General features: G+C 27.9%; 5 protein-coding genes across 5 annotated transcripts; 3 read left to right on the plus strand and 2 right to left on the minus strand.

Annotated features, from left to right (window-relative positions):
* Positions 1–3,257: 3,257 nt before the first annotated feature.
* Positions 3,258–5,732, plus strand: GO595_001853 (uncharacterized protein; the record flags this gene model as incomplete). The annotated part of the gene is made up of 1 exon (XM_067914697.1): positions 3,258–5,732. One exon carries the CDS (start codon positions 3,258–3,260, stop codon positions 5,730–5,732), a length of 2,475 nt encoding a protein of 824 aa, XP_067778102.1.
* Positions 5,733–9,350: 3,618 nt separating this feature from the next.
* On the plus strand, positions 9,351–9,986 carry GO595_001854 (uncharacterized protein; the record flags this gene model as incomplete). The annotated part of the gene is made up of 1 exon (XM_067914698.1): positions 9,351–9,986. One exon carries the CDS (start codon positions 9,351–9,353, stop codon positions 9,984–9,986), a length of 636 nt encoding a protein of 211 aa, XP_067778103.1.
* A 1,438-nt stretch (positions 9,987–11,424) lies between these two features.
* Positions 11,425–11,835, plus strand: GO595_001855 (ribosomal protein L24; the record flags this gene model as incomplete). Its single annotated transcript, XM_067914699.1, has 1 exon — positions 11,425–11,835. One exon carries the CDS (start codon positions 11,425–11,427, stop codon positions 11,833–11,835), a length of 411 nt encoding a protein of 136 aa, XP_067778104.1.
* Positions 11,836–12,124: 289 nt separating this feature from the next.
* Positions 12,125–13,006, minus strand: GO595_001856 (Fumble family protein; the record flags this gene model as incomplete). Its single annotated transcript, XM_067914700.1, has 1 exon — positions 12,125–13,006. One exon carries the CDS (start codon positions 13,004–13,006, stop codon positions 12,125–12,127), a length of 882 nt encoding a protein of 293 aa, XP_067778105.1.
* An 11,736-nt stretch (positions 13,007–24,742) lies between these two features.
* On the minus strand, positions 24,743–24,997 carry GO595_001857 (IQ calmodulin-binding motif family protein; the record flags this gene model as incomplete). Its single annotated transcript, XM_067914701.1, has 1 exon — positions 24,743–24,997. The coding sequence occupies one exon, from the start codon at positions 24,995–24,997 to the stop codon at positions 24,743–24,745; it is 255 nt and encodes an 84-aa protein (XP_067778106.1).
* Positions 24,998–25,459: the final 462 nt, after the last annotated feature.

The following is a 25,459-nucleotide window of genomic DNA, read 5'->3' on the forward strand; positions in this document are numbered from 1 at the left end:
GTATAACTGAAAAAATATTTTTTGATAATTATGAAGAACTATCAAAGAATAATTGGGAACTTCATAAGAATTTAATTAAAGAAGGACATAATCCAAATGAAATATCAAAAATAATTCGAAATGATGAAATAGAAAAACTTCAAGAATTATCATCACAAAATAATTTTGATTTTAATCAATATATTTTACCATCACTTTATGAAAGATGCTCGTTTATTAATCAAGAAAATATTACATTAATTGATTATGCAGCATTTTTTTCATCTGTTAAATGTTTTAAATATTTACTTATGAATGGTGCAAAATTAGAAAACACAGGTAAATATGCAGTTGCAGGTGGAAATGAAGAAATCATTCATTTGTGTGAACAAAACCATTCTTCATTTAAAGATGCATATGAAACTGCAATTGAATTTCATCGAAATGATATCTTTAAATATCTTTATGAGAATAAAAATCTTTGTTTTAATGATTTAAACATTTGATCTCAGAAAATTTTGTGTTTTATACAATAATTATGAAATTTTATCATTTCTAGAAGAAGAAGAAGGTACGACAATTGATGAATCTATAATAAATGAAGCAGCAAATATTGGCAATATATATCTTGTTAAACATTTTCTACGAAATAATAATATTCCAAAACTCATATTAATTTTTGCTTCTAAATCAGGAAATATTGAACTTGTTAAATATATTTATGAACATTATGAACATGACATTAATATTAATACTAAGGATAGTTAATAGATTTATTTCAATTTTATTTTGATAATTTAATTTTTAAAAAGATCTTTTGGAAATTATTTTAATTTTTTCAAATTGCGCTTTTAAGTGCAAAATATAAAGGAAATATGGAAATAGTTAAATTTCTTCTTGAAAAACATAAATTTAATAAGTTTTTAGATATTTGATTGATTTATTTGAATTTTATTTTAATAATGTAATATTCTAAAACAATATTTGGAAATTACATAATTTATTTAAAACATTATTTATGTATTTATCTAGATATTATCAAAAAGAAATGATTATGAATTTAATTTTTGAGCAAAAGATATTTGATGTCTATGCTAAAGATGTTTATTTAAATTATTTAAAATTTATATCAGCAATTTGATTTTTCAAAATAGTATTTGGGAATTATTTAAAATATTTCTTACAGAACTTATGTATGCATCTATGGAAGGTTATACAGAAGTAGTTAAATTCTTTCTAGAACAAAATGGAATTGATATTAATGCTAAAGATGATTGTTTGTTTTATTTAAAATTTATTTTAATAATTTTGGATTTCAAAAGAATATTTGGAAATTATTTAAATCATTTAGAACAGCACTTTTTTTAGCATCTGAAAATGGTTATATAGATATAGTTAAATTACTTCTTGAACAAGATGGAATAATCGTTGATGAAAAATATATTTACATGAAATATTTATTTATTTTAATAATTTGATATTTTAAAATATTGTTTAATAATTTTTCTTATTTTATAAATTACTTGTTGTAGCATCTGAAAACGGTTATATTGACATTGTTAAGCTTCTTCTTGATAAAAATTTAATTTGTGGTTACTCGAATTTTATTTAATTTTTTTATTTGATATTTATTTTAATAATATTGTTTATTTGAAATACATTTGATGATGCATTCGTTGGTGCTGTTAAATGTGGTCAGACAAAAATTGTAAAATATTTTCTTAAAAATTATGATGTTGATGTAAATAATCCAGTTGATATTTATTTTAAAAAAATGAAATTTGTTTTAATAACTTTGGGTTTCAAGATAATTTTTGGGTTTTTTAAAAATTATTAAAAAAAATTTTAATTTATTCAATACAAGAAGAAAATACAGAAATAGTTAAATTACTTCTTGAACAAGAAGAAATTGATATTAATGTTAATATTCTTATAGAAGCAACATGTTTTAATGAAATAGTCGAAATATTGATAAACAAAGAAGGTATTGATATTAATGAGAAAAATATTTATTTGTTTTAAATAAAATATATTTTGATAAATTGACATTATACAATAATATTTGGAAATTATTTAACTTATTTGATACAGCACTTATAATCGCATCCCTAAGAGGATATACAGAAATGGTTGAATTACTTCTTGGACATGAAGGAATTGATATTAATATTAAAGATACTTATTTGTTTTAAATAAAATATATTTTGATAAATTGACATTATACAATAATATTTGGAAAACATTTATTTTATTTAGAACAGCACTTATGATTGCATCTGAAAGAGGATATACAGACATTGTTAAATTATTTCATAAATATGAAGGAATTTATATGGAATATGATATTTGTTTTAATAAATTTGATGTTTATTTCTAATATTGGATACTTTTTAAATCAATGGTCAGATAGAAATAGTTGAATCAATCAAAAAAGAGGAATTATAATGATATGGATATGTTAAAGATTACACATATAAACATTTAACATTGATATTAAAATAAATGTTAAGACCTGATTCTATGTTTTAGTGAAAAAGTAAAATATTTTTTGGAATTAAAACATGTAATGTTATTTACTTAATGATATAATAGTGATTTATTAAAGATCACTTTTTTGTGATTAGTTTCAATTATTTTTAATATTGATTTACATTTTTAAATGTTAGATGTATCACATTTTATAGTAAATTATGGTTGAAAGTTTATATAATTTTTGTGCACAAATTAATAAAAATTTTTTTTGACTTGTTTTTTTTTATGAATTTGAATATTTTAATAAGAAAAACAAGAACAGGAAAAATATGAATATCAAATTAAGTAAATAATGTTAGTAAAAAAAAATTCTTTTCATTTAGACCAAATTTTGTTTACATAAAATTCTATAAATATTACAATGCATTCGCATCAGGAATAACAGTAATTCTTTTTCTTTCGAAAGCTCTATCATTTCTACTAATTCCAACATTAATAATTCTTGGACATCCATCTCTATCTTTACCAAGAAGTATACAATCTCTACAACAATAGGCAACATGCTTTGCTTGAGCTCCGCATATGATACATCTTTCCTTAAGTTCTCCAAATGAACATTCTCCACATAAATGAAGCGGTTTTATTAAGTTTGCATGTGAGTCACAAATTGGACACCTACCTTCGCAAGCATCACATAGAAGAGCAATTTCTGGTCCAGGTCTTTTCCCACATATGAGTAAATCGGGTTGGTTTCGTGCCATGATAACTGGTCAGCCAAATAAATTCAATGAAAATATTTCTGCCAAATGAGAACAGCAAAATCTGTTGCTCAATCTTTTGATATCCTAGTACAGAATCATACAAAACTTAAAGGGAGTAAAGAGGAATTTTTAGATATTGCTTGTGAAACTGTTTTAGAAAGTTTTTCAAATGACGCATCTTCAATTCTTGGCCCAATTTGTGAACAAATCACAAGGACAACAAAAAAATCACGTAGAACCCCATACCTTAATATTGCACAATGGTTACATGAAAAATCACCATTAGCATTTGATCGTTATATCCAAAAATCGTTTGAACTCTTTCTTGAAAAGCCAGATCAAAAACGCCGTGCAATGGGAAGTAGTATTCTGATACGTTCGCTTGGTTTATCATCAAATGCTAAATCTCTTCTTCCATTATTTTCTCAAATTGTGTCAGCTTTTACCTCAGACCAGCCATCATTTTTCGAGATGGAAATTTTCAACTCAGCACTATATTTATGTTCTGCATGTGGTGTTACAGATTCACATCTTCAAAAATTAGTCGAACGTTATTCAATTTGGATGTTAATTTCACATCCCATTGCATCTGCTTCTTCCACAGAGCTTCTTAAATTACTCAAATCCGATCCATATGATCAAACAATATTATCATACATTCCACTTTTACGCACAGATATTCCACCATCCACCGACAAATGTCACGAATCATGGAACCAGATTGCTTCTTCACCATTTAACAAGCCACGATCATGGATTGAATTTGGATTATCAATCGGCCGATTTTCTGATGAACTCATTCGGAGTGAAATCTCATCACTGTCATCCGACAAGTCACAATTCTCATCCATTATCACAGTATGCTTATCCGCACAGGATCAAACAATACAAAACATTTCGCGCGCACTTTTTAAGTTTGGTATTCACGGCCAAGAAACGGCAGCATTTGACCCATCATCGCTATCACAGATTCTCGAAACAAGTGATGACTTATCTGGTATAGCCATCACGTTTTTATCTGAAATGGCATTAGCTAATGCATCTTCATGTGTACCACAATTGTTTCCATTGTTACATTCTGACAAGCCCGTAGCGCGTAAAAATTCACTCGAATTACTTTCGCGCATATTAAATGGACCTATTGATCAGCCGATTCGACAAATGATCGCAAGTAATTTATTGCCACTTGTGGGTGATGAGGCTATAACAGTACGTGTAGATATCCCAAAGCTTTTTGTTTCTGTGCCTCCTTCTTTTATTGTTCCTTCTTTAATACAATTGTTAGGAGATAAAGATGAAAGAAAAAGAGCTACCGCTTCTGCTTCTTTAAATGAAATTATGAAGAATACAAGTGAACCTGAACAATTACTAAAAACAATTTTGGATGCTGCAATTGTTGGAGTTTCAACTCCTCAATCTCCCGCAGCTATTCAAGCAGGCCCTTCAAAAGAAGCTGAAAAATCAGCTGAAAGAGTCATGAAATTGGTTGAAGATTGGGCTAACAAGGCAAATGGGACAATGCTATTAGACCCAACACCTGTTTTAGAGAGATTTTGGGCCGACCCAAAAAACGGCATAATTGTAAGCTTTATGTCGAAATCTGCCACATTGTACGATAGCAGGCGGTTATTATCGGCATTGATCTCAAAACTACAGAAAAAGGAAACAGACCTTTTCGACCGTTTAGCTCCGTTATTGATTTTAAGATCTCAGCCCTTATCTTTTTTCACCCAAAGAGAAACTGTTGCTTCCCCTTTGTTTGATTTACTGTTTATACCTGGAGAAGAAGAACAACAAGTAAGAAGAGTTAGAGGTGAAATCCTTGCAAGATTTCCTCCTAATTTTGTTATTCCCAAATTATTAGAATACGGACTGTTCACAAAGTTCAGCTTATTCATCATTTGTATTGCAGGACAAATACATGGAAATTTGAATGAAGTATGTGATAAGTTTGAAGAGAACATATTAACTATCGACAAAGAACTTTTCATACCTGTTTGTGATGCATTCTTTTTTGCTAACCAAGATCGTTTTATTGATTTTGGGATAAAACAAAATGGATCACATTTAGGTCTTATGATGTTAAATTCGGCATTTCGTAAGTTCCAAGATAGTGATTGTGTTCGTTTTATCAATCGCGGGTGTTTACAGAAAGTTTTGCAACTTCCATTTAATGATGATGATCAACGGTTAGCTGTTGAAATCTTATTTATTTTCGCATACAAATGTCGGGATATGGCATTGGATCAATATTGGGAGCCATTATTTGATATAGCATCACATTTTTCTGATAGTAAGAAATCATCAGTTCGATTCGAATCGTTGAAATTGTTGGGCGCGTTGGCATCACACGAGTGCGCGAAAATGCACCTGATTGCAAACGCTGAAAGATTTCAACATATCATCGAAATGATGGCGGACGACTCGGAGAGCGAAGACATACGGAAATTGGCTGCGGCGTTTTTGGGGGATGACAAGAAACCGAAAATTACGGAATTAGAAAATGTGCAACTTGGGTAACACATAGAAAAAGTGTTAATAAACTTAATAATATTAATAATATAAACTTTATGTTTATTTGCTGAAATTGATTCTAGCTGATTAAAACATGTGATCATCATAAGGATCGATAATTGTTAGTTGGAATATATCGTTTTAGTTATCTTTCAAAGAGATAAAGTTTTCTTATTAAATGCACTTTCACAGTTATTTGATTTTTTATCTTCTTATAATAAATGTATTGAAGATTATATCAATTTCCAAATGCTGAACCTCCAATTTCTCTTATTGAAAATATAAGTGTTGATATTCTTAAATTATAACATAAATTATAATTATAACATGATATATATGCTGAAATTCTAATTGTTACAACTGTGTTTGAAAATGTAATGTTTTTAATTGATATGAACTTGATGATTCACCAATCGTTGTAACATTTTCTCCAAAAATAATCGTTTCTAAATTAAAACATGATAATTTACTAAAAAACATGGAATTGAAATCATTAAAGATTATTACATTATAAAAGGAGATCAAATTCTCACTTTATTATCTTCATTAAAATCATCAGCAAATGGATCTTCTTCAATTTTCGAAAGAGAAATACCAGAAGTCAAACTGTTGCATGTGTCTGCTATTGGATGTTCGAAACTTTCTGATTTTGCTTCATCTTCGTCCAATTTCTTCTTTCTAAATCTTATTAACAACAAAATTAGTAACGTAATTATTATCACAACACCAATTACTACTCCTATGATAATGTATATATTAGTTTTGTTATCACTATTTATAAATAAGTTTTCATCCACAACCAAATAGAAACCAGAATAAGCACTAAAATATGTTGTATAAAACACAATACTATATTGATAATAAATAAATTTTACTTCAGTAAATGTATAAGTTGAATCAATTAAAGTTATTGATATTGTATTAGTTGTGAATGAATTGTCAATAAAATATGATTTTGTAAATGAAATAAAATAAGTTAATAAAAATGTGTGAGTATAACTATCATTGATATCTGAAAATTCTTTTGATTTTGTATATGTATCCGAATTGGTAAATGTATTTGACTTAGTAAAAGTACTTGATTTGGTGAATGTATTTGACTTAGTAAAAGTGTCTGATTTAGTAAATGTGTATGGATTAGTAAATAAATTGGATTTGGTGAAAGTATTCGATTTAGTGAATGTTTGCGTTGGGGGAAGGCATTCATCGAGCGTTTCTTCAACTGCATTTAGTTCACTAAATTTATCACTTGGATATGTACTTACAGTCATTACAGATGTTGTTACACCATCAAAAGATGTAGTTTGAACTGTAGGCACTGTGTCACCATAATAATATATACATTTTAGACCAGTACATCTTTGAAAAGCATAAGCTCCAATATCATTTATATTAGCTTCAAAATTAATTGTTTCTAAATGTGTACAATAAGTAAATGCATAATTATAAATAGTAGTTACAGTTGCTGGAATTTCGAATGATTTTGTTTGGTTTCCAGTTGGATAAGCATAAATTTTAGTAATACTTTTGTCATACAGAACTCCGTCATCATTATAATTAGAATAAACTTGATTATCATTTGAAACTTTGATATATTGAAGAATTCTGCAACCAACAAAAGGATTAGTTGTTGAAATGGATGAAACTGAGCTTGGAATTGTTATACAATTAAGTTTATAACAATTATTAAATACTAATGCACTAATTGTTGCAAAATTTACGATAATAACTGTTTCCAAATATATTCAAGAAAGAAAACAGAACATATCAATAGAAGTAACAGAATATGGAATTGTGATATATTTTAAATTACAACAATAAGAAAATGCATCTCGATCTCGTGAAGTAACTGTACTTGGAATTTCAAACGTTTCATTTTGCTGGACAACAAATGATTTGAGAAATAGATTTAGTACAAAGTATAAGTGAATTTCCTAAGTTATAATAATATGAATTTTCATTTGATACTATAATAAAATTAAGACTTGCACAAGCACCAAAAGCAGAATTTTCAATCGAAGTGACCGATTTTGGAATTGTGATATTTAATAAAGCTTTACATGATACAAATACATTATCTTTAATTGTAACTACATTTTCACCAATAATTGCTGTTTTTAAATTAGGACATAGTCCAAAACCATATGATCCAATTGTTAAAACTGAATCACAAATTACAACTGAAATAATAGAATTCCAATCTTTAAATGCATTCGCTGGAATCTCAGTTACAATACCTTCAATTATGATATGTGTTACATCTGTTTGTTCTGTTGATGGAAATTCATCAGAAGAAGAAATTGTTAATGTTGTCTCAGCAGTGTTTATAAAAAATAATAAAAATATTGAAATAGCCGTAAAAATTTTTACGACGTTTTCTATTTGAAAAAATATTACCAAAAAATGAACAAATTTGATATAAGCTATAAAAAATGATGCGCACCATCAGGCATAAAATAAAAATATAAGTAATATTTTCTTGTGAAATTGAAAAAAAAATCTTTTAATTTTAACTTCGAATAATTCTGGAATTGATATAAATTTATGCAGAATTTCTGTGAAACTGAAAACAAAGCTTGTATGAAATTATAATAATATGAAATTTGATAAAATTGAAATGACGCTCAAACAATGAAAATAAACCACACAAAAATTTGAGAATCGTAAAATTTTCGATTTTGGAACTTTCTGAGATCAGAAACAACAGCTTTTGATAAATGCTATCGAACCATTAATTTGTCAATTTTAAATTACAATAATATCATCTTATATATTTACCAATTCATATGTTCCTGATCCATTAAAATCGGACATTCGAACTTATATAGATAATTTTTTTTGGATAATTGGAACTTTTAGTTGTATTTTAACGTTCTTCGAAGAAAAGTAAATATTCACAAAAAGTGAAATAAATTTTATCTTGCACAAAACAACAGTGCTTGTCAAAAGCTGGCTAATTTAATAATCAATGACTTTTATTCTCCTAAAAATTGCACTTCATTCAACAATTAAAAAAATGTCAAAACATATGCTAGCATATATGTGTTAACTGATAAATTGCTTTATATTCAGTAATAATCACCATTTGTCTGTTGAAGAACATTTCTTCACAAATTTGAAAATAATTTAAACGGTCAATAAGTCAGGCTTTTCTTGATGGAGGTTATTTAGCGTTAAAACATAGCAATGAAAATAAAATCCAGGATTTCACTTATAAGACCATATTTATTTTTGTAAGTTTCGTTGTCTTTGTGTTAAATTCTCTGGATAAGATTTCAGAACAAAAAGAGAAGAAGTGTATACACACCACATTTACCAGAACCGTAGAGTTGGCCGGTAAATTGAAAAGTTTATGTTTATTGCATTGAAATTACTGCGCATCGTTTAACACACAGCGGTTTCGCGACCACGCACCATTTAAAATTGGAAACAAATTCGTTTAAAGTAAAATTTCCATTGGAAAACAACATTCCCATACTCACAAAAAATAAACTTTTTGAGGAAAAATTACGGTTTCAGATGTGAATAATTTGAATGGATACAATCTCTCCCTCTGAAAGAAATATACAATTATTCTTGATGCACAACTCACGTTGCTGTAGTCTTCCCCAACATCCAATAAATATGATGATACCAACACAAGTAAAACCAATTGATAGTGCACAAAACATCACGATACATTTGATTGGTGCATATAATTCTACAATAACTATGTCTTCATTTGACTCAGTTAATGATATAGCAAATGTAGTTAATGCACAAGACTCTTTTTATATTAGTAATGGCCGAATTTTATCTCCAGCCTTTTCTCTTTCATTCCAAGGAATCAAAGATGGAGATACTATTCACGTCTTAAAAAAGAAGACTAAACCTGAAAAGATGTACGTAGTTAGAGAAAATTATCAATTGGAAAATGACGTTATTTCCAAATTGAGAGAAAGATTTGATAAAGGATGGGCTCACAAGTTTAAAGACCCTGATGCAGTCTTCGAACAGTTACGAGACGCATCAAATCCAACAACAGCAGGAGAATCATCAAGACTATCAGATTTATTTAAAACAAGGATTGAAACAAACCCAGCTGCATACAAAAAGGTATGCATGCGATATCGTAAAGAACTCGAAGGGGACCCGAAAATACAAAGTTCTCTCCCTACAGTTTTACCATTAAAATCAAATTCACCATCTATCCAAATGCTCCCAACGAATTGGTCGAAATCGCCATTGGCGAATTCACCTCAAGAAACCTCCACACGGTGATTGTATGATTAAATATAAAAACATACCATACTGTTTTTTTTGGCATTGAACATCCACAGTCAAAAAGTTCAACTTTTGCACTAAATTTGGTGCGATATCCTTTGAAATTACTTTTGATATGTTTACGAATTTATTTTATATAGCATAACCGGTTTATGAACGAAAATTCAATGCTTTCAAATTTGACTATCGTATTCTTCACAATTTCCTCGTTGTAAAAATACGATAACTATTCAATCTGGCCAGACAATAAAGATCATGAAAAAATGGTTGAAATATAATTTACGAAAATAAATCATTTTTGGTATCTTTTAAGTATCATTCGAATTTCAGAACCATAAAAAAACAGAATGAATACAAAGAAAAAGATATACAATTATAAAATACAATAAAATTTTAGCACATTCTAAGGAAAATTAGTATTAATATATAAAGTTTGTTTAACAAAAACAGTGTTGAATTTTTGGCATCGAATGGTGATAAATTTGCTTTATTTTATTTGGTAGTTATTCATATTTCTTTCAAGATTAGAAAATGAATCATTGTAAAATTCAAGAAATATATAAAATCTTTTTTCCTTTATTTAATATGCTGCATTAGATAGTTTCTGAATAATATCCCAAAATATCAAACTAGTAAATTATATTTCAAAATCACTAATATATTATTTATAAAATAATAAATAAAACAAATAAATATTTCCAGTATTATCATTTCGATGAAATTGAATTGCAATTTTAAAAGTTAATTCGAACGATGAATGATTTTGTTCACATAATTGAATGATTTCAACATTTCCACCAGCAAATGCATATTTACCTGTGTTAATTACTTTTGCATCATTCATAAGTAAATATTTAAAACATTTAACTGATCCAAAAAATGCTGCATATTCAATTAATGTAACATTGTTTTGATTAATAAATGAACATCTTCCATAAAGTGATGGTTCGGTTGTTTTGTTTAAATCAAAATTTGGCTGTGATGATATTTCTTGAAGTTTTTCTATTTCATCATTTCGAATTATTTTCGAAATTTCATTTGGATTAACTCCTTCTTTAATCAATTTCTTATGAAGTTCCCAATCATTCTTTGATAATTCTTCATAATTATCTATAAAATCTTGATATTTCCATTTATTATTTAATAGTTCATGATAATTTTCTATAACATCATCGATTTTTTTAATTTCATTGAATGAATTTTCTTTTTTATAATGTGCAAAATATTCCGATTTAATAGTTTTAGTAATATTTATATCTATTAGATTTTATTCAATCATTTTTTCTATTAAATAATATTATATTACATGAAAGGTTCCCTCCATTTGTGTCGGTTTTGGTAAACGTTTTTTTTAAACAAGAATTCACAACAGCTGTTAAATTTTTAAGTATGAAGAAAATTGAGGGAGTTCGTTTGGTCTGCCTTTATCCCTTCAATGAAGACAAACCCATTTGTTTCATCACAAGCACGCAAGGTTCGCAAGGCATTTTTCAACGCTACTAAAGAAGAAAAGCATATTGCTATGAGCGCTCCTCTTAGCAAGGATCTTCAAAAACAATACGGAATCAAGCGTCTTCCAATCCGTCGTGATGATGAAGTTGAAGTCGTTCGTGGTCAAATGAAGAAGCGTACAGGTCGTGTTGTTGCTGTCAAACTCTCAACAATGCGTATCAACGTTGAATCTGTTACTAAACAGAAGATCAGCAATGAAACAGTTTTCATCCCAATCCACCCATCAAATGTCGTTATCACAAAAATCAAGATGGATAAATATCGCAAGAATCTCATTGAAAAGAAACGCCAAAATCGTGAAAAGGCACTTCAAAAGCTTGGTCGTGCAAAGTAAATAAATAATTTAATAATTATATTTATGTTAATTTTGAATTTATTTTGTTTTTAAATTTTTATAAAAGATAATTTTTCATTAATGTTACATTCTTTTTTAACTTATCCCAATTTTTTTACATAATATTATACACAATGTATTGGCCTGATTTATGCAGTAAAAAGTATTAATAAAAGTGTTTTGATTTCGAATGTTTTTTGAATTTGAAAAATGTTAACATATCAATTTGCCAAAAAAAATTGCAATTTTCATATAAATTAAGAATACCAAAGTGATAGTGATAGACTGTTTATTTTTTTTCTCTTGCAAATAAGGCAGCTCCAATTGCACCAACGTAATGATGATAATCTGGTACCACCAAAGTTACTTTTGGTTGGAACAAATTTACTGATCTTCTCAGATTATTTGCTATCATTCCTTCTTTGTCTAGAAATCCGCTAATAAAAATGCATGTATCGATTCCTTCAGATCCGCATATTGAGGATACATGTGTCCCAATAGCAAAGGAAACAGTAGCAATAAGAGAGGATGCAATGTCAGCGTCGGATGGCCGCTCTTTACTAAATGCAGCTTTGGCCATTGAAGATGCAACTGTTCCGGTAACAAGTGTAGGACCATAATCTTCCCCAACCAAATCTTCTATCATTAAATCGACGTTTTCTGGTTTACCTTTGGATGCAAGTTGATAAAGTTCATCAAAATTTGTTACGCCAAGAAGAAGTTTGGAAAGAGCCATTAATGTTCCACCACCAATTGGGGAGCTGCCAATATGTTTAGTTTCGTTTCCATAATTTAATGTAAAAGAAACGCCTGTTCCCATTGATGCAATTATATATCTGTCTGATATTTTTCCTACACCGCCATGGATATGAAGTCTATTTTTATCTTGTAATAGGTATGCTACACCTTTGGCATTTGCACGCATTTCATCCTCAAAAATCGGAGATGGAATATGTAAAGTTTGAATAAAATTACGAAATTTATATGATCCTGCACCAACAGCACACCAGTTTTTGAAGTCTTCTGCATGAATAATTCTTTCATCGTGATGTGATGTAAAATATTCTTTGATTTCTTCGAAATTGGAATGAAATTTTTGGCATAAAATTTCTCCATTGTCTTTAAGCAATGCTACTTTGACAAAGGTACTGCCAAAATCAACACCGATCATGGGATGCTTTTGGTTTTCTTGTTTGGTTGAATGGTCTGGAATTGAATTGATAATAATCGTTTTGATGAACGTTTGTTATTGAGCACAATAATCTCAAATATAAAAAGTTGGCTGTAAGGGGAAAATTTAACTCAACTTAAGCACATTGGAAATGAACTTTGTTCAAACCTATTAAGCGAATTTGGAATATTTATATTTATTAAAGATCTATATATCATTTAACGGGAAACCATTTAAGCTTAACTCTGAAGACATATAATAAAAAAAAAAAAAAAGAAAATCATAAAGAAAATTTTATTTTTACATTACCTAATCAGATTTATTGATAAATATTTGTTCTGCATAAGATATTAACTCATCCGCTTCAAAAGGCAAAATAAATTTCTGAGATATATTTAAGAAGCACGAAATAAGTTTTATCAATGCCAATGTTTGGTTATTACTTTTAAGCGAATTGAAGATCATTCTAAATTGGAATGAACTTTGAGCTCTTGCAAGAATAGAATCAAACAGCAAAGCATCAACATATAAGTGAGCATCGCCACGTTCTATAATTGCATCAATAGCTTGATCTGGAAGTGTTTTAATTTTTTGTGACAACACAATATCATTACTTTCTATAATAACAGACTTATATTTTGATGTAAGGCCAAATCCTACATCATTAGTTTCTTGAAGTATTTCCATTTCTGTTTCTTCATCCAAAACTGAATTCCAAAATTCTCTATCTTTGTTTAAATTTCCTTTGAATAATTTCAATGCAAATTCCTTTGAAATTTTTGGGTTCAAAACGTTTAACTCCATCCAAATTTTGAGAATGTCGATAACTGTTTTTGAGTAGTTTACAGAATCCGGGTTATTCAAAATTAGACTTGAAAATTCTTCGATTTTTGTTTCATTCTTCACTTTAATATTCATTTTTTCTAACATTTCTATAGTATAAACCTTTAATTTAGTATTAGTATCAGTTGTGTAATTTTGTTTTTCGACTTTTTTAATGATTTGCCTTTGATTGTCTAAAGGTAATTTCGATAAATATGACATTATTTTGTTATAATAATCATTGAATTCGTTTTCATTAATGAATTCTTTTATTTTATGTATAAACAAAAAATTCGATTCTAAATCCTCATTTTTATCTAAATAAGAGTATATAATGTCGAATCTTTTCTTTGGATCTATTAACGAAAACGCAAAGTGAAATATCGTTTTGTTATTTGTTGAAGTTATTAACTTTAAAATTTTATCATTTTCATTCATTGGCTTTAAGATTTCATTTTGTAAAACATCGATGTAAAATGGTAAATAATCTTTTGAACAAATTTTAATTTCATTTTTACATAATTCGATTTTTTTCTTTTTGTTCTTTTCCATTTTTGCATATTTCATTTTAATTGATTCATTTGAATCATCTAAAAATTGATAACCGAATTCCAATTTATTATTTTCCAAACAAATTTTTGCTAATTCTTCATTTATTACTTTTTGATTTATATCTTTTAATTGTTTACATAATAATTGAACACTTTTAATAAACCGTTCAATATCATTTATAATAATATTTTTGTTTAATATTAATTTCACTAAAGAAGTCGAATTATTTTCTTTATCGATTTCATTTGGAGTAATCTTTGGATTAATTTCACTAATTTCATTATATTTTTGGAACTTTTTAATATATTCTTCAACATTATCATTGATTAAATTCTTCGGTATGAAACTTAAGAATCGATGTGCATTACTTAAATAATTATCAGATGAAATTTTACAAGAATTCGCACGTTGACAATATTCTTTAATTATTGTTAATGTTATATCTCTTTCTTTTTCTGTTTGGATATCATAATCTTGATTATTATGTAATTTAGTAACTAAATCAATTTCTTTTATTTGTTCAAGAAATTGTTTGTCTTTAAATATTGTTTCATTCGCTTCATATAATATTTCGACAAATCCATTCCATGAGTCTGAATGTTTTTGTGATATTTCTTTCGAAAACTTCAATATATTTTGTGTCGTGATTTCTTTTAATGAGATATTATCAATGTTAACATTTGTAAGAATTGCGATTTTAATTATTCCTAAAAGTAACGAATCTTTTTTCGTTAAATAATCTCGAAAATAATCCAATAAATATGTCGAATCAACCAATGTCATTTTATCGATAATGTTTCCAATGAATTCTTTGATTGTTTCTTCATTTTGTGTTTTTAATGAATTCCTTATTTCCCGAATTCGATCTTTCATATTATAATTATAAAAGAATTTGGGATTTTCATAAAGAATTGGTGTACTTAATACATTTATTAATGATTCGGGACTTCTTAAAATGATTGTTTTTGCATCGCTATTAAATATTTTACAAAGTTCTTCGCCTGTTTTGACGTTAGTGCAAAATAATAATATTCGTTCATCATCATTTAAATCATTTACATATTTTTGATATCGCATAGTTATGCTTGATTCTTCATTAGCAAAATTTGTAATATAATTATCAAATTCAATTGCTAATTCTGAATCTTTTATTAAGCTTGGAAAACGTTTAGAGCCTAATTTTAGTAAATCAACAATTAGATTTGTTTCACCAGTAAACATATCAATCTTATTGGCACGTTCTCGGAAGGTATCGGCTTCTTGAATTATATTGATATATTCATTAGGATCAGCAAAAGGTGATATTGAATTAACAACAAAATCCTTCTTTTCATCGGCGTTTAATTCGCTCGAATTTTTGAATACAACCGAAATTTTGTGAAAAAGCGACCGTTTACCCCATAAAGTTAATTGCTTTTTCAGATCACAATTCCTAAATTTTTGCCATTCTTTGCCGTTAAAACCGTCTCTATTCATTTTTGTGAATATTTTTAAACGTTCATTATATCGTAACATTGTTTCATCATTTGGTTTGATTTCAAGACCTGTACGTATTAATTCTGAATTAATATCAGGCGTTTCTCCAATTGATTCCTTACAAAAATCAAAAACAAAATTTTTGTCTTTGATTAATTTTAAATAATCATTAATTAATTGTATTGTTAATTCATTTTGTTTAACATATGCTTTATAGTATATATCTTTATCAAAATCAAAAGTTCGTAAAAGGACTAATGCATCACCAAAAAATCCTTGCTCACAATTACGCTGATATAACTCAAATGGAGTGACAGAAATATAATGAACAAGATTAAAATGTGTTGATTCCCCAATTTGTTCTTGTGGTTCAAGAACTAATAATCCTTGTTGGGTATTAAACATAAATGAATCGGCTTTGACGGTTATTTGTTCAAAATGTTTTTGATCGTTTTCAATTGAATAAATTCCAATTGAACCAAATTCATCAAGCGTAGCAAAATGTAAATTATCCCATGATGCAAGATAAAGTGAAGGAACTTCAATGACGTTAGTTTCTTTGACATTCTTTTCAAGTGAAAAAATAATGACTTTGTTAAATGAATCTAATACAAAAAAATGATTGAAATCATTAGAAAATACACAATCTTTTGGATCATCAAAGATGTAGGAAGGAGTAAGTTGTGAGCAATCTTCGTTGATAATCGTTAAGGTTTTGGTAATAAGCGCAATGAATTTGGTGCATGAAGCTGAAATTTGTGGTTTTGGAATATTGGTATGGATGACATTATTTGAATTTAATGAAACAAGAGAATTTGAGGTCAGTCCATAAACATCATTTGCAAATGGAAGTAATTTGAAAAAGTTTGAATTAGAATTTTGTCCGATTTTTTTTAAGTCATAAGAATACACGAAAATAGCTGTTTTGGTAAGTAATAAAATTTCTTTTTTTGCTGGATGAAAAGCTGATGATAAAAAATTAGTATCTGATTTTGAGTATATAATTGAATTTGCAATAAAATTTATGAAATAAACAGATGATCCGATCGAAAGTGTTGCATATTTGCCATCATTTGAAAAACTAAAGCGAAATGAATTTGTGATTGATTTATTTGTATTTGATTGAAAAAAAGATACAAAATAGTTAACTATAGAAACATGACCGTAAAGTTCTTCGTCTGTGAAAGATGCAAAATCTTTTTGTATTAGTTGGGTATCATAATAAACCCTATTTAGCATTTTTTATTTAACGGTCTCTGTATTTCGCTTGAAGCAAAAGACGTTAAAATGATTTCACGTTTCTTCGTTGAAAGATTCAACTGGAAAGACATAAGAAAAGTTATGTCGAATGTTTATGTTTTTTTGTTTTGCCCGAAAGAATATCATTCATGTCTAAATCTTTATCTTATTAAGTCAATTATGAACTTTGAATTCATGATATTCATATGAACAAGTTATTTGTGTGCCATATAATTGAAGAAAATATGGTAAAATATAATTAGATCAAATTAATCATAAGTACATCTATCATGGAACTTGAATCAAAAGTTTAATTTGATAAAAAAATATATTCGTTAATTTTAATATCTCTAAATGAGTTTATTAATTTTTGGATATTGCTTTAAGCATTATCATTACTTTCAGATTCATTTGTAATTTTATAGCCGCAAAGAATTTGAAACATATATGGAATTGCTTTTCTGAGGAAGCAAGTCCTCTCATTCCTTGAATTAATGCTGAACTGATTAATCATCAATTTTTTCATTTATTTTCATTCATTTCAATTTCATATTCAAGGACACCAAGAAAATGCAATAAAGCTAAAAATGTCTCCCGAAATTCAATAAATCGTCAAAGGAAAAAACATAACTAGAAAACTATAGAGAGCAACGATCGTTTTAGGCTTAGAAGTACAATGTAAAATTCAAGTGAAGAAAGATCAAATTTATAATTTGGTTAACGAGTTGACATTACTATTACGAAACTTCAAACCGTAACTACACTTACTGTTGTAAAAAATCAGTTATAAAAACGATTAAAATAAACTCATTTTCAAAGAACCATAACCGGTAAATATTTTCAGTGCTCACAATTTTGAATGATTATTTTGACAACTTTTGCGATGGGTTGAGCGGTTGCAGACAGTTCAACTCAATGAAGCAGGATAAACGACAGTCCTCATTTGGGCATTGAAATTAAGCTCAAAGGCTCACGCCTCTCAGAAAGAAAGCCAGGTTGATACGGATAATACATGTGAAGTGCAATGGATAAATTGAAATTTTTCAATGAGATTTGGGTAATTCAATCGGTACCGATCCCATTTTTCAGATAATTTTGACGTTTTATTAGTTCTCGTAGCGGTTTTTTGATAGTTCACCTTTTATTATATATTTCTTTCTAAAATCTCAATGAAAACATCATATAATATAGATACATTACGAGCAATTGAATGCGATCTTAATGAAATTGTTTTTTCAATCACTTTTTTTGGTTTTTCAAAATTATTAAATTTCAATAATATTCTCGAATAAATATATAATCAACACCAAGACATCATAAAAACATAAACATTATTATTTTTTAATTATGGGACTGATTACAAAAAAAGCCTCGATGATTATATAAATATATAAATATATCATTCACTTAGTCACATATTTTAATTTGTATTCGAAAACAAAATATGGACTACGATCTGGTATAATTTCATTTTCTACAGGTAATATAAAAATATAGATAAATTTTCAGTAGTATTGGATTCTAATCGATCTAATAATATTTATTTATTCATCAAAGCGATATATATGAGATTCCGCACTTACTAAAAGAAGACTGAAATAATTTCAAAATATAATAAAATAATATTACAAGCAATTTTGTTTATAAATAATTATAGTATTAAAAATAAATGCATTAATGGCATAAAATCATTTGCAAACAATAATTCCAATAATATATTTTTATTTATATATTATCATGTACAAACAAATAAAAATATCTTGAATTAAACTTGATGGAATTAAAGATGATAAGAAGGTTATTTTGCAGTCAAAAAAAAATTTAAAGATAAAGCATATTTATATGAATAAAAATGACTCTATAGTATTTGAGCAATAAAATGAATTTGAAATTTTTTTTACATAATCCTTTGAAGTTGGAGATAAAGTCTTAATTGTCCTATGGTCTTTGATCAAAATAAATCACCATCAATTTCAACATCGCAAAAATCCCATTCGAACGTGCTTGGCGAACTTTCTTTTTTGATTTCAGGATTCACGTCATTTACTTCTGGGCTAGTAGATTTGTAATCAGTATGGAAGATCGTACAATATGAATATGAAAATTGATATGGATTTTTGTTTGGATCAATAAATGAACTATCATCAAAGTCAGAAATTTCATCCGTAGTTTCAGCAGCCGTATTTATCCTATTTTCTGAAATCTCGGCCATTTCTTCCAATATCATTAGTGATTCTTTTGTGAATCCTTTTTTTGTAAATTCTAAAATATAATCTAATCCATCAGGCTTGAAAATGATTTGATGTTTTGGCTTGTGGTTCTTCTCGTGTCGTCCCATGAAGAGCTATGTTGTTTTTTGAACGAAAAATAGAAATTTGTTTGAAAAAGTTTTCAAATTAGGGTTAACCCTTCTCAAAAAAGATATTTCGACAAAGAAACCAATTCATTGATTTTTTCAATAATAGAGTGCGGTTTTTTCAATTGATTTTGACTCGCTTTTTGAAGTCAATAAATGAGCACAATGACTTGGGAAAAAATAAACCTGCTTGAAATTTTTTGGTTAAATTGTAAGGAAACCATGACAATTAGTATCGGAATATAAGCAATTAATTTCCTTGAACATTTATGATATTTGAGTTTTTAATTTTCAATCATTCGATTATTCAGAATTATTTATTATTATAACATAAACGCACTCACGCTGAGTGCTCCATTTTAAATTAAACAAAATATAACATCTTCATTCAGACAAAGATAAAATTATATTATGATATATGCTAAAATTCTGAAAAAAATCGATAAATATTGTTTTTTTCGAATATAAATGAAACTATTTATCATGGGATTGATCTTAACAATGATTTTTGTTATGAATTTTGTTATATTTTCTTTTCGGATAAGACTAATAACATTTGTTATTACACAAAATTTAAGGAAATTAAAAAAATTATAATGAATTCATATATTAGAATACATCGTTCAAAAAAAAATACGTAATAAGAATAAGAATAAAATCTTTAAGATTTTAAAAATTTAGAATCTGAAAAATCATTATTATTTTCAAGATTTCTTCGAGAAATAAAATATATTTGAAAAACACTGCAGATATATAATTGATTACTTAAAATTTCGAGAATTTAACTAGGTTGAACTTTAAGTTTGCTTTAACGGTCTTTCGGCCAACTAATATCACTTTTATATAATCCTATGAAATTAATATTACACATCATACAATCAGGGTGCTGTGGACTGTTCTCTCAACGAAGAGAACATCACATTCGAAATCGTGCATTTGTAGCTTTTGTTTTCATTTAATCATTTCACGCTTTTTTTGCCGATCCATTTGGTTCAATTTTGAATGAGTGTAAAAATATTTCTATGAATATTTGAATGTCTGAAACACAGTCATATCTAAACGGTCAGTTTGAAAACCCAATTTTATCGTCTTTTTATAACGAAAGTTTGCGCAAACTTTTTTTTTTTTGAATGAATTGAAAAGTTTTGATTGATGCATTCAATCAACACGTAATATTACGTCGTAGACTCCGATTTCATCATAGCATAAGGCATCGTCTTACATGTGCCGAAATAGCTGAAGAGCTGCTTCATAAGGCTCTCGGCCTTGTCTGCCGAACCATTTTGAAATGCACATAGAATACTAATAATCTTGGAATGAATTCCAAGAATCTCGCACCGCCCCAAAAAACTGATGATGACGGTTTATACCTTTCAAAATGGAATTAGCCATTCAATCCGTTGATAGTAAAATTTCAGTTTTTTGAACGTATTAATTGTAACCGATCGAAAAGTGCTGCTTACTTTTCACAACATATAATGTTGAAAGGAGTCATATAAAAGGAGATTTGTCCATGATATGCAATGCTCATGTGAGGTAGAAAACGAAGAAATATTGATTCGATATTTTTCTTCCTGTTATTTCTAATCTTGTAAAAAAGTGACGATGACATTTTTTGGAGCACCCCAACTCGATTTTGAAATTCAGAGTGTGTACGTTTATATTTTAGGATTTAATGGGAGAGGTAGTTGAAACCGAAAAGATACTTTCATATTCATTTCCAATTGATGAAAAAATAACAGAAGAAATGAGACTCTCTGGGATTAATTTAAGAAATAAATTGATGAGTTCTTTGGAAGGGTTATCATGGTTTATTACCAATTTCAATAGTTTCACACTACAAACTTCATACTACTGTTCATTTATATGTGCCATAAGGCGTCTTGTGCATCATTCATATGAAATAACAAATGATCATTATCCCATAATTCAGACTTTTTTATTCGTAACAGCGACTCAAAATATCTCAAAATATTCACCAGAAACTCTTGAACAGTTATCCATTGCACAAGCAAATTTTGCTATCTTAACTTTTCCACAACAATGGAATGGATTTTTTGAAGCTGTAAATCAGTTTCCTGATATTCTTAAAGTGAAAACTCTTATGCATTTTTTCAAGCTTCTTGTCATTCCCACTCCTCATCTTCTTTCTCAAAACAAACTGATCAAGAATTTCCTAATTCAATCACAAATACTTCCCAACATTTATCAATTAGCAATAAATGGCATTACAAATGGCTTTTCAGATTCTTATTTGATTCTTGCTTATTTATGTCGTTGGGCTGATATTTCATGGGTTCAAAATGTTTCCAATATTCAAACGATTTGTAATTATGTTAATGATTCGAATAAAGCCATTGGACTTTTAAACATATATAGTTCATTGATGTATCGCTCAATACCACGTGAAGAAAAAGCTGTTTTAGCAACACAACTCCAAATTATACCACTCATTACACAGATATGCCAAACATTTGGACAAGATCAAAATGTCCTTATTTATGGTGCACGAGCCACTCAAGCTGGTGGATATTCATTTATAGGCACCGAGTTATCACAAGAATTCCTTAAACTTTCGCTTCTCTTTTTGCAAATGCCTAACGAAGAAGTTTCTCGATGCGTTTTAGGATTTATATATACATTTGCATTAAATGTTCCCGAAAGTGTTAATGTAATTATGCCGAGTATATTACAACGAATAATGATAACATACAACACTACACAATATCAACCAACAAGTAATTTTTTAAATCAACTTAATCGAATCATTTTAATTTATCTTGAACAAAACACAGAAATTGTCTTACAAATATTACTTGCGTTTTCACGACAAAGTAATATGCTCGAAGATACACTAAGAGCTTCAACATTTTTGGAAATATTATATGAAATATTACTAAAAAAAATTAATGTTCCATATTTCGCAGAATGTTTTGGCTTTTTTACTCCTTTATTTAATGTTCACCCACCAATTAATAATGAACAGTTTTATGTAATGTATAATTTCCTTAAATTAACTTTAGCATTTCAAGAAAAAGATCAACGATTTCAAAACCAATATAACAATGAAATATTTAACTCATTAATGGAATTTTCTTTGGCTGATCAAATACATGAAAATGCAAGAAAGTTATTTGCGAATTTATTAAAGCAATTTGCAATTAGAAGAGCAAAAAGAATCGCCGTCAATGAAGAAATTATTAGCAGATTAATGTCCGTAATGAATAACAACTATACAGTTATAGCAGCACGATTAACATACGGATTATATGAAGCAAAGCTAAAACCTGTGCTCTATGAATGCATTGATAATCTTGTAGCAAATATTCAAAATGCAGATAATCATCAAAGTATTGAACTTTTACTCAATTTTATGTCCAACATTGATACTTCAGTTGTCGCTGATAAAGTTATTCCTTTGATTTCCCAATTAATTCCAAAATGTCAAAACGATGACGAATTGCTAAGTTTATTAATCAGATGTATAAACGTTTTTACGCCGAACGGTTTTCAGCTGTTTCTATCGGTAATTCAATTTATTTGTGGAAGGAATTCAATTTCGGCGGTTTGTGAAGTGGCAACAAAATTTATTTACATCTCAAAAAACAAAAAAGTGCCAAACTTTGAGTCAAACTATGAATGGATTTTGAAATTACTCGAAGTTATTACAAACTTATTCTTTGTTTCTCTTGCAGAAACTATGTCTATGCCTTGTTCACAAGACATAGAAATAGCCGAAGCAACAACAATGGTAAGATTTGTATATCAATTTTACATGCAGAGTGTGGAAATTTTTCAACATCAAATTGATTTGTTTATAAAAATTCTTGAAAATACAAAAGAGTTGTTGTTACGGAGATATGATAATCCAGATATTCTATATTATATATTTCTATTTTTACAGTGTTCATATATGCTAAATGCAGATTTAATAATTCAGGAGTTTACACCAATTTCATTCAATTTTTTGCTATCGTCTGCTTTCGACCCAACAAAAGTAAAATATCAAAGATTGTTGGTAGCGGTAGCTAATTTTCATATTCCTTTGTCAAAGAAAAATTATGGTTTATTTTCAAACTTGTTGTCTCAAACCTTACAATCTCTTGGAGCTTCAGAAGAATTTTGCTCAAATTACCAAAAAGTTCTTGAGGCTGATGCACGAAATGTGCCAATACTTTTAAAAAATCTTTCGGCTGAATTGTTTGTAATAAGAAACGGAAATACGTGGATTGAATAAACGTTTTGAATTGTCTTACATTTATGTCTAAAGAAGTTTTTATTTTATATGTACAAATAATTTTAGATATGTTTTGAGATTGTTTTGCGATATTTGGGAAAATTTGTGTTAACTATGAAAATTGTTTCCTAAGACAAATAAATGATATACTGCTTTTTGTGCAATTTTAGAATTTTGTGTTAAAAATGATCATTGTCATTAATAGGGAAATAATGCAAAAATAAATAAATATTGTTATTTTTAATTTGAATTCTTTTATTATAAAAATTATATTACATATGTAATATATTCTATTAATTTGATATTTTAATACAAAAAAACAATCTTTAAAATAGCAATTTATTGTTTTTAACGTTTTTCAAGTAATACTAATAAAAATAAGAAAAAAACCCTTAAATGTTACAATATTCACGAAAAAGATTGAAAAATCTTCATGATATATGAATATATTGAATACTAATCATCATAAAAAAATCAATTTATTTTTCATATTTTTATTTAGTGCAAATGCACTTTTTCTTATATCATTTATTTTATTTAAATATTCATAAAAATTAATAACTCAAACCTTGAATAAAACTATATGATAATCAAGATATCTAATGATAAATTCGATTATTCCAAACCAATTTGTCAATAGGCCCAAAGCAAACTGTGATGTCACCGTTGCACTTTTCGATCGACCTTCACAGAACTGTGTTCAAAAAGTGGAATCGCTACTGATTTTTTTTCGCCAGTTCACATTTTTTAACTTTCAAAAGTTCTTTTTTGAATTGATACTGATCGGAATTTTAATATCTTACTAAACATCCATTGTGTGTAAATTATTTCAAAACACATAAACAACAAGACCTGGGGCTAGACCCAAAACCACATATCAATATTAAGCTAAAAACTACATCACAAAAATTCAACTGGTAAAATATTTCACAATTTATATGGAAATTTATTTACAATATACATTGAATCAAATAATGAAATTTATGTAAAATATACCAAATATCTTTGGCACACAGTTTATAAAATCACTTTATTTCCGTTAATTTTTTATATTTTACTTATTTTGATTCAGATTTGGCACAACAATTTTTGCTTTGTTTACACTTCGTATGAAGTTTTCAATTGCTGGCATTGCATCAGCGTCTTTTGTGAACGATGGTGGTTGGAAAATTGATGGAATTGCAGCTGTTGATACAAGATAATGCTGATGTAATGCGCTTGCTTCTTGTCTTTTCTTATCTCTTTCATATTTAGCTTGCTTTTGCTCTTCATTTGTACGAACATAATACGCGTCCAACTCGCGACGCATTTTTGAATTTGCTTCTGAAATGTTTTGAAGATATTTTTGTTGTTTGTAAAAATCAAATATATGTTTCCGGCTCTCATAGCCCCTCCAGCATCTTTGTATTTTTGTTGCCATTGTGTTAAAATACTTCATTCTTTCATCTCTATTCTTTTCAACAAGCAAACATTTAAATAATCTTTGTGCTTGATGCTTACGAAATGCGCATTGAATTATAGTTGCCATTTTATTTTGATATTTGATATTTTGTATATTTTCAAATCTTCTGAAACATCTCTGGATTTTTATTGATGCTTCATACTCTTCTTCTCGATGTTTTTCTGCAGTTTCAATCATGTCAAAATATTTATCTGTAATGTTCTTCCTTTCGTTGTATATTTTCGCGAAAGAAGCCATTGAGTTGAAACGTTTCTTTGATTCAGCCACATTTCATAAATCACTCAAAAAATGAACATTCACACACAACAG

The sequence above is a fragment of the Histomonas meleagridis genome (genome assembly GCF_020186115.1).
Source record: "Histomonas meleagridis strain 2922-C6/04-10x chromosome Unknown contig_15, whole genome shotgun sequence".
NCBI lineage: Eukaryota > Parabasalia > Tritrichomonadida > Dientamoebidae > Histomonas > Histomonas meleagridis.